The following is a 10,326-nucleotide window of genomic DNA, read 5'->3' as shown; positions in this document are numbered from 1 at the left end:
TTGCTCTAGGATCTTCCCACATCGAGGATTGGCCTGGAGCATTATTGTGTCTGGAGAGCCAGAGGGGTGCTCACTGTCAATTCAGGACTTTCACATGCTCAAAGGATATCCTTCTGAAAACAGCTGGGTAACAACAGGACTTGGACTGATCCTTCAACAGAGGAGAAACAAGTAGGTGAAGTGCTTGAGCTTTTTTAGAATTTGGACAAGAACAGAAAAGTCAACAGCTGGGAAAAAAAAATAAACAGGACCAGTTCCAGTGTTACATGGGCTATTTCTGTAGGAGAGAATGGCAGCAGAACAGAGGTGATCTTTCTAGTCCAGTGCAAGAGGTTAATGCAGTTTGCAGCCTGTGTCTGTCTTTTCCTAAGTATTTATGCAGCTTTAGATTTCAAAGATGTTTCTGTTGTAAATGCACCAAAACTGTGAATATCTTCTCAGAGAAAAGGTTCATTCTCCTACGGAATCACTTCCCCAAAAAGCAAGTGATGCCACTTACAGAAGTCACACTTCTGAAGTGTCATTTTAAATGCATTTATTTCAAGCACCTAAGCACTGCCTCGTGTTTCACTGACATTTCAGAGTTACCAACTGAAAAAAAGTAATGAGTGAAAACACTGGCACAAACCTGAGGGAGGGCTTTTCCTCACTTCACAGGGATCCATCTCTTCCCTGGAGGTAAAGATGAGTACATCTAATACACAAAACAGCAAGGAACAGGACAGATCATAGAAGGAGGGAACTGCTGGAGGTTTAGAAATATCACCACCAGCAGACACAACAGCTGCCAGCCTTCAACCAGAAGCCTCCATTCCATTGTCCTCACCTGCCCGGTGCCAAGGAAAAAGTTCCTCAAAGGCCACTCAGTGATGTGAGCACGCCTTTGGCTGGAGCCTGCTGGAATTGCTTCCATCGGTTTGCCGGCTGCTGCAGTTTCTGCTCTGGCTGCTGTAGGTGGCACTGGACTGTCGCGGAGGACGGGTCCGCTTCCAGCAGCGCTGCCGGAGCCTCGTCCCTCCGCACAGGGCACCTGAGCGAGTCCCGCGGGAGCTGCCGAGGGACACGGGCTCACCTTTACACCGTTCTGCCTGCTCCTGAAACAGCCGCAATCAATCCCTCTGATCCCCCCACAACTCAGTCTTACCCAACATTTTGCTTTCCGGGCAATGTTGGCATTTGAAAGGCTGGTTTGTAGCGATGCCTATTCTCGGGAAGGTGCTGGTTTTAAATCCTAAAGCTTTCCCCAAGACATCTGTGTGGCAATGGTAATGCCTGCACCCCAGCTGGCTTGCTTTGGTTATAGGGAGCGCTTGGGGTGGCTTTGAAGATCAACATGCCTAATGACACCTGAAGGGAGGGAGGTGACAACTCTGAGCTCACCCAGCCGTAGAGGAGGGGCTGGACAGGCACCACTGCTTTCCAGCTCTGCTAGAGGCTGGGCTAAGCCAGGATAGTTAGTCCGGGTTTAGAGGCAGCAGCTGAATGCAGGAGCTGCCTGGCCTGCTTCTCCCTGCTGCCTTCACTGGGTGCCTCTAACCTGGCACCAGGAATCAGGAATTCGCACAAAACTTGCAGAGCAGAGAGGAGCAAGGAGCTCTTGAAAGACCTGTCTGGGCTCTATGGAGAGAAGAGGAGTGTTTGTAAGGAGCCAGCCAGCTTGTGAAACATCTGCTGGGGACATTACACACCTCAGCGAAAACACAAACAGGCTGCCCAGGGAGGTGAGTGAGTCACCATCCCTGGAAGTACCTGTGGGCCATGGTTTAGTGGTGGGCTTGGCAGTGCTGGGTTAATGGCTGGACTCGATGATCCTGGAGGTTTTTCCAACCTAAACAATTCTCTGAGGTCTGGTGGTTATAGGTGGCACCTTATGGCCAGTGTGATGCTGTGCCCAGCATGCAGCAACTACCTGGCACCTCCCAAGGGTGACAGGGCTCCTGACCACTGGGCTGGAAGTTGGCAGTCACCTGGGAAGTAATGATCATGAACTGATTGCATTCATTTTCAGCAAACAGAAAATAGACCTTCAAAGGGAATACAGGCATCCCAGGCTTCCAAAGAGGCAGATTTTTTCATAACTAAAATCAGAAGGAAAAATGTAAACAGAAAACACATAAATAAACTTTAGGACAAGCTTTAAAACAAAATTAATAAATAGCTTGGAAAAAGACCCAAACAAACAAAAACCCACCCTGATTCAATAGTTTATCAAAAATAGAATACTGAGAGCTGTGGATTGCTTACATGACTTTCCAGTGCCCAACATCTCCAGATAACCTATCATCTCCTGCCATGGTTAAAAACTCTTTCTTGGCCATTCTGCACCTGCTGGTTTTACCACAGGAAACCAAGGCACCCCATCAGCTGTGGAGGGCCTGAGCATGTCCAGAGCACAGGCCAGAGGCGGTAGTCATGATGAGCTCTTTATTCTGTTTTATTCTGGAATATGCTGATGTTCACGCTGCTCTCCTGCACCTGCTCCATGAATGGACAGAGGAACCCCAGTCCTCTAAAAACATCAAAGTCCTGCAGGATCTCTGTCAGACTCCCTGCCACCCCTATCAGCTCCCCATCCCTGTTTGCCCTCGGTTCCCCTTTCCCAGACTCCAGCTGTTGCCTGCCAAAGCCAGAGGAGCTCCCTGATTATCACCTTTGCAGGGATGTGGATTGGGCATCCGACTTTCCGCTTACACAGGCAATTAGGAGGCTGCCCTGAAAGGCAAAGTGTCAGACACCCTTGGTAGGAGCCTGTGAAGTGCAAAAGGGAAAAAACAAGAGAGGGAGAGGAAATAAGGCCTCACCAGCTGGGAAAAGCTGCAACTTCTCACAGATTTTGAAAGAAAATTGGAAAGCAGCTTTGATTTAAATGAAACCATGGAAAGATCACAGAGGGCAATGTAATCCAGCTAGGAGAGACATTTAATGTGGCTTGAAACTTTTGTTCTCTCTCCTAGAACGGAGATAACGGTAGAGATAATGGAGAGGGAAAGTGCTGTTGGCATTGCCAAGCCTCTCTCTTAAGGAAAGCTTTCCTGAGACTCATGGGACCAGCTCCAGACGCCCTGTCCAGCTCCATTAACCACTGCAGGCCCTTAGAGGTCACCCTGTGAGCACTGCCATGAGGCCCAGCCAGAGCAGGCACTCACAATAAACTCATGCTTCTGGTAAGATTTGGCTGCCACGCGAACAGAACGCTCACACAAGAGCCTAACCTGGAGTGTGGGACTAACAGGGCTCTTGAAGTCCTCCAGCTGAAGAGCACACACCTCCTGCTCCTTGAGCAGCACCTGGGTGCTCTGTGCCTTAGCAGTGCAGGAGGATGCCTGATGGTTTAACACTGGCTTTGCCTTAAACAACCTTTCCATTTTTTTAAATAGTTTCTGGCTATATGGTGTTCATCACACCCCTGCACTGAGCTTCCTTTTTGTTGTATTAGAGCACAGCATCAATGACAATGCTGAAGCACGCTGCTGCCAGGTATGTGAGATGTTCTGCCTCTCCTCAGAGACTGCTGCTGCTCAGACGGAAAGGAGAACATGACAGCTTGGCAGCCTTTGTGTGCATTACAAGTTGTACCCATGTAAGTAACACACAGAAGGTGTCACAGCAAATGCAGCCTGGATTGAAGATGACAGGCTGGGAGATAATTACCTGTAGCACGGGCTGATGTCTGAAGAAGTCCCAGGTGTGGAAGTATTTCATCCACAGCCTTCTGCCCGGGAGTTTTCAGTGTAGAAGTCTCTGGAGCCTTCTTCACATCAGCCCAGCCTCCAAGTCTGCAACATTTTCATTGCAAAACCATCTGGAGTTTAGAGGAGTAGTGTCCTGTCTCCCCAAAAGTGGGGAGCTTCAATCCCAGTGTAAATTCTAACCCAGCCCCTGCAGAGATGCTGTGACATCCGTGCAGCTGCGATAAATCCAAGTGTCCATGCAGGCAGCAGGGCAGGCAGGGCTTTGTCGCTCACAGATTTGCACCCTGCAATTCCCACAGCTCTCCCCACAGCAACACCAGGTCTCCTTGGCCCCTGCCCTGCAGGTGTCACAGACATGCTCACAGACCCACTGCTCACTCCTTCTGTGTCCCTCCTGTCCGCAGGACACCAGCAAAGGCAGCCAGACACAAAGCAAGAGGTGCCGGACAGAGCCCAGGATCCTGGTGGAGGGAGGAGCCTCGTCCACGCCGCTGCTCCAGCGATGCTCTGCTCCCCATTTCCCTCAACAGCCTGCCCCAAATTGCACTGCACGGAATTTCCCCTGGGATGGAGGATGAATGATCCAAGTCCAAGTGCTGGAGGTTGGAGGAAAGCCAGGGTTTATGCTCTTCTTTCTCAGGAAGCAACCAGCTCAAATACTTTCTTCCCCAGCTCAAACGCTTTCTTCCCAGGCTCAGTGTGTGGCTGGATCATGGGCTTTGTTCCTCGTGGTGATAGCTGAGCTCCTGGCCTTCAGGCTACGCCCAGCCCCGAGCTGGGTGGAGAGGACCTGGGGCTGAATGCCAATGCCATTAGGTAGATACATAGTCATGAGAAGGGAATGCCAGAGATCCTTCTGGCTCATCCAGTTCGGCCTCCAGCCACCCACGGTGCTGTAGCCCAGCGCTGGTGAATGGTGAGTCTGTGCTTTTGCTCTTGTTCCTCCCCTTAAAGCTCTTTTGCCGCAGGTATTTACATGAGTGAGAGGTGCCAGCCTATTCACGAGGTGACGGCAGAGATGCCTGGGTGACTTCAGACCTGGGGTCCTGCAGAGCAGCAGGAACACTCACATTTCCTGATGGATAACATAGCCACTGTATAGCCACTGCAGAGTCAAACAGGTCCTTCTTTTCCCTTCATCCATGGTCACCTTAACCAGACAAACACATTTCAAAGTCCAGCAGCAGGTTCAACCAGAGCCTCAGGGACCACATCCCACCATCCAACAGAGATGGTCAGCAGCAAATGCTTCATCCCCAGAGCCACTGCCATCTCGGTGGGTTATGGGCCAAGCAGAGGAGTCTGACACAAAGGTGGAAATAATTAGCATGGGTGACACCAAGGCCAGCAGCTCAGAACAGTTCATAACGAGATCAAACCACATGATCATGGCATTTCTCCAGGGTATGTCCAACAGGAAGGATCAGGATTAAAATGATCCATACGGGCAGGAAGGGGATGGGAGGCAGCTCATCCCTTCCTGCACTCCAGCTCCAGCTGATCCCTGCAGGTTCTGCCACCGCTGCGGCTCTCGAGGAGAGCATCACCTCCTGCTGGCAGATAAGATTCTAGGTTTTCTCTCTAAGAAAATGTTGGTTTAAACCCCGCAGCAGGTCAGGATGAAGCACTGGCAGTGCAGGCTCTGCTCTGCCTGCCGATTCAGCCCAGCCCCTGGGGGAGCAGGTAAGATCACACAGGTAGCTGAGAAGAGCTGTTGCTGTGTGTGTGTTTATAGGAGCTGGGCACTGGATACTCACAGAAGCATGACAGACCTTTTCCCCTCCACTTCTAGATGTAAGAATAAATATAAGAGAACACATGGCGACTTTAATACTTGTATTTTATTGTTTCCTTGATTTTGGTGGCACACACAACTTGGACAATATCCCTAAATTGAAATAATTGTAATACAGAATCAGAAAAACAAACTGTTACTCACACAAGCAAGTCCTAATGTTCCTGTTGATTCCAGGACTCTAAATTCTGCCTAAAACAGTGTGAAGCCCATGGTGCAGGGACCAAAAATATAAGCCTTTGAGTTTCAGATAATATTTTATGTACATGTGGATATGTATATGTACATGCAATACTTATGCACATAAATATGCTCCTTTAAGCTCTAGGCAATATTTTATGTACATATATATATATATATATATATATATATATGTAAGTAATCAATATGTAGCTATCCAGTATGTAGACAATACACACATTTATTCATACACTCTGTACATGTGTACACGTGTGTGTGTACAGTTTATATACATGTAAGTGCTTCTGCTCTCCAGCTCAACAAAAACAAAGCTTGGGCAGACAAGGACCAAACCCAGCAGCCTAAGAACGAAAAGCTGAGCCCACGAATTTGTCCTTCACCTGCTGATGGGCACTCTTCTTTTACCTGGGTGGGGGCTGAAATAAATTTAACAAAATTTAGCTGGCGCTAAGGAGGCCCCGAGAAGCACTAGGCTCCTACGGTACCCCTCCCACATGTGAAATGCACGCTCCTCTGAGCCCACCTACACGGCCAGTGCCTCCAAGTGCACTCTCTCCGCAGGGTCCCAGTGCAGGCAGGAACCCCCAGGACCTTCACCGCTGTCCCCGGGGCTGGGGGCCGGGGTGGCTCTTGGCAGGGCTGCAGGGGAAGGGCCACCCCCTCGTCACACCAGCGCCACGCCGTCCGCGACGCAGCTGCACCTCTCCACGATCATGTTGGGGAACTCGGCCGCCTCAATCTCCGTGTGGTTGCCCCTCTTGACCAGGTAGATGATGGGCAGCGCCGAGCTGCCGGCCACGGCGCAGGAGCGCTGGCCGGAGCCGGGGCGGCGCAGGGCGCGGGGCGGCTGCAGGCAGCTCCCGGAGCAGCGGAACGCCTGGAAACCCGCCGGCTCCAGGATCCAGTGCTGAGCCCACGGCAGCTCGCGGAAGCTGATGTAGTGCTTCTGCCGGCAGCAGGTGGATTTCCCCAGCACCGCCTCCTCCCTGCAGTCCCCAGGGCTCCTGGACACCAAGGGAGAAACAGGAATGGGTGCTGCAACTGGAAAATGGGGAGTGGGAGAAATCGTCCCTGAGGCTAATAGCGTAGGTGGGCTCTGAGACATGAAAGCTGGGCCGTGCTCAGGGTTTGTTTGAGTATTCAGACAACAGATGTGGGAAGGGGAGAGGTGAGATTCAGCAGCAGCTTTCTAACTACTCCATTCACAGCTGGTGAGGGTAAGAAAGGGTAAGAGCTGCCTACCCTGGGTTTGCCCTCTGCCCCCCAATAATTCAGGCACAAAATTACACCAGAGACAGCACAGCTTCAGGTTTCATACGTACCCGTAGTCGTCCAAGTTGAGGGTGTAAAGCACCAGCTCAGGCTTGCCCAGGGCTTTGTCCTTGGGGTCCTGCGAGGCGAAGCGCACGGCTCTGGCCATTTCCGAGGCGTAGCTGCCCAGCCTCTCCCCTTCGATCCACACCTCCAGGAACATCGGCTCCCGCCTCTTGTTTCGCAGCCAGTAATGCACGGCCTGGGTCACATCAAAGCTCTTCCAGCCCGACTCACGAATAGGAACCAGCCTGCATGACAAGGGCTTGGCGTTAGAAAAGCCCATCAGAAAAATCCCGGGCTCGCAGCGCTGTTATTGCAGCAGAATAATTTACTTCCTGTAGATTGTCACATGCCTTGATTACATGATCATTTTTGCTCTGGGCAAGCACCCACAGCAGTTAACTGCCACCTCAAAAAGAAAAATTAAGATCTAACAGACACTGAAGGGCCAGAAAAAATCCTCTCTACATGCTCATACAAAAAATTAGGTGGTGCAGGATCGTGTGCAGCCTCAGTATTGGTGACAACAGCCGATGGTAAGCATCAGATTCCCACCTGCTCCTGTCTGAGCTGCACTAAGGCCATAAGTTTACAGTCCAGTCTAGTTCTGCCTTCAAGGGTTGCAAAACTTCCACAGAGCTCACCATTACAGAATCAGATGATTTTTGCATAATTTACTTGTCTAAACCAGCTAATAAAATGGCCAAAGAATACCAGCAGCCAGTACCCCACTTGAATTAGTGGCACACAATTGAACCAGGTGGAGGATTTTAGAGAGGAAGATGTAGCAGTACACAACATCGTTTCATAGATTATTTCAAAGAATCATCATATATTGCCATCTCAGCATAATATCTGCTCTTAAAAGGTCATTCTGGGTTTAGAGGCCATATAACACAGTTGTGGAGATGCAAACCCCATCAGACTGAGCTGAGGCACAACCCATGACACCCAAATGCATCCCAGAGGACCTAAACTCTGTAACTCCAGCAGAGGCTCCTTTCTTACCTGGAATCTATCAGGGAGGTGCTGTTGGTACCATCGTGCTGCTGCTGCACCCAGTACACGCTGACTCTGGCGTTGGAGACGGGCCTGTGAGACTGCCTGGCAGGCAGGTTTGTTCTGTCCAGAGGCTTTTTGAAGAGTTTCAGCTCGGCCATTGTGACCTCGCTGTTTTTAGGTATTCTGCCTTCCATGTCAAACATCAGCTTCTGGCGTGTGGTTGTGTCGGAGTAGAGGACTTCCCCTGTCATACCTGTGCAGTTGGGGACAAAAAGGATGGCCTGTCACTGCCACCCTGCTGAGAAAAGCTGCCACATTTCATGCACAATTATCATCACAACACACTCCTTCCATGCTCCCAGTCACAGAGACAGCCACTAAACACACCTTTTCTAATGCATACTCGAATCAATGTCTTGCAAATGCCCTAATTCTTCTCCTATGTCTGAGCCTCTGCAGCCTGGAAGAACTAAATCTCTGCCATAACATGACCCCAAATTGAGCAGACCTCAAAAATTGTTGGGCATGAAAGCAGGAAACTGCACCACTTGGAATGAAAAAGTATTTTCGTTTGCTGCCCAGGGTGCTGTGTATGCCCTTTGAAAGCACAATAAGTGCTCTAAGTGCCCTTGTACAGCCACTACTGTATCTGTATGGCTATTTTCCTCCTTGGTAATTTTTTTCTGTAAAAAAATAACCTAAACAAAAAAGAAATGAGTGAGAGTGAAACATTCTCCAAGAGGTGTGATTCCTATTAGACGACTTGCTGTAGATTTCACCCAAAACCTGCACGGCCTGCACTTTTTTTTCCCCTCCACCTGCCCAGACTGTTCCCAGGCTACCAAGGCTTCCATCAAGCTCCAGCAGCATCCTGTCCTTTGGAAGGACTGCGGGACTCCCTCTCCAGGTGCAAAGGGTGCCTGTTAATCTTTCCGATGTTGTTGCATGCACCTCCTCTGCCCAGCTGAGCTCTGGAGCCAAACCCGACCCTCATTCCCCTTTCCCCTCGGGGGTTTGCCTCTGCCCATGCTGCGGCCAGCCGGGAGAGCCCTGGCAGATTCCCTGGCGGCAGCAGGATGCTTGGGATGCTGCCAGCAGCAGAAACGTTACCTGTGTGTCCCGGGATCCCCCTGAGGATGCCAGCCAGGCTGGGCAGAGCTCGGCGCTTCACCCTCTGGCGTTTCAGCATGGACATGTACTTGTTCTTGACGTGGTCTGGGATAACCAGGTCCACCAAGTCTCTCGAATGAAGTTTAGGGACCTCGGACAGCCCCAGCTGCTTCAGCACCACCTCCTTGAAGCGTTCCTGGGTGAATGCTTGGACCGTGAGGACGAGGCAGAGCACGCAGAGCATCCAGGCACGCCTCAGGTCCATCCTCCTCCGTCAGCAAAGCAGCTCCCTGCCCGGCAGAGATGAAGGGGGGGATCTCCCTGGGGCTGCTCTCGGCAGAGATGTAGAGATGTGCTGGCAGGCTGCCCGAGCTGGATGGAGGTCCCCGGTGCTGGGGTTTTATAGCCAGCCTCGTCCCACTGGCACAACAAATTTCACAAGTGGGGACGAAGCAGAGGACTTAAAAGGATCACTCCCCTGTTGGTAGACACATGCCAGTTTAACACCTTCATCCACTGCAAAGTTAATACAAGAAGGTTTAGGGGGCTCCTAGATTCCATCACGGGGAAGAAATTTCCTTTTTTCTTTTTTAATCCCCTGTAAATATTTGCCCAGAAGCCTCCTGAGCAATCGGTGTCCCCTGCTCAGCCTTGCTAGGGAGGAAGCACAACTGCAGAATACATTGCTTTATGTACTACACCATATGATTCCTAAAGGCAGCATCAATCTTTGCTGCAGAGGACTTGCCAATAACAATCAGGAGAAGCTTTAGCTTTAGCTGGAAGTCCATTTTTATGGCAAGCATTGAAAAATCATTTTAATCTTTGGGGTGGGGGGGTTAGGTTCCACTTTGATCTCTGAATATTTGTATCAAGTGTATGAATCAGGGCAGTGAGTCACAGCAGTTGAATGATTGATGGGCTTTTATGCTGCTTCTGAATCACAGAAGGTGGAAGATGTACGGGTGTGACATTTTAGAAAAACGCCCCATCACTCTTTATGGATTCCTGTGGGTCTCATAATACTCATGCTTAGAAGAAGAGGGCTTTATATAAAGGCAAATAATTTCTCAGTGAGCATGAGAAACCACTGCACTATTCCCAGCATGGATGAAGAATATCAGTATTTTGAATGCTGTTAACAGCCACAACAGGGCACTGGCTCTGGAGAGTGAAGCTGATCTGAAGGCTGGGGTGAGGAGGCTGGATGTT

At 50.3% G+C, this 10,326-nt stretch overlaps 1 protein-coding gene across 1 annotated transcript; it reads right to left on the bottom strand.

The window, feature by feature from the left end:
- Positions 1 to 5,515: 5,515 nt before the first annotated feature.
- On the bottom strand, positions 5,516 to 9,358 carry LOC121346938 (left-right determination factor 2-like). The gene is made up of 4 exons (XM_041425133.1): positions 9,115 to 9,358; positions 8,011 to 8,248; positions 7,011 to 7,250; positions 5,516 to 6,692 (listed from the first exon to the last, which is right to left on the bottom strand). The coding sequence occupies exons 1-4, from the start codon at positions 9,356 to 9,358 to the stop codon at positions 6,353 to 6,355; spliced, it is 1,062 nt and encodes a 353-aa protein (XP_041281067.1). The 3' UTR covers positions 5,516 to 6,352.
- Between the last annotated feature and the right edge of the window lie 968 nt (positions 9,359 to 10,326).

This window comes from Onychostruthus taczanowskii, unplaced genomic scaffold, assembly GCF_017590055.1.
Source record: "Onychostruthus taczanowskii isolate IOZ18803 unplaced genomic scaffold, ASM1759005v1 scaffold87, whole genome shotgun sequence".
Classification (NCBI taxonomy): Eukaryota; Metazoa; Chordata; class Aves; order Passeriformes; family Passeridae; genus Onychostruthus; species Onychostruthus taczanowskii.
This window is presented reverse-complemented; position numbering and strand designations above follow the sequence as displayed.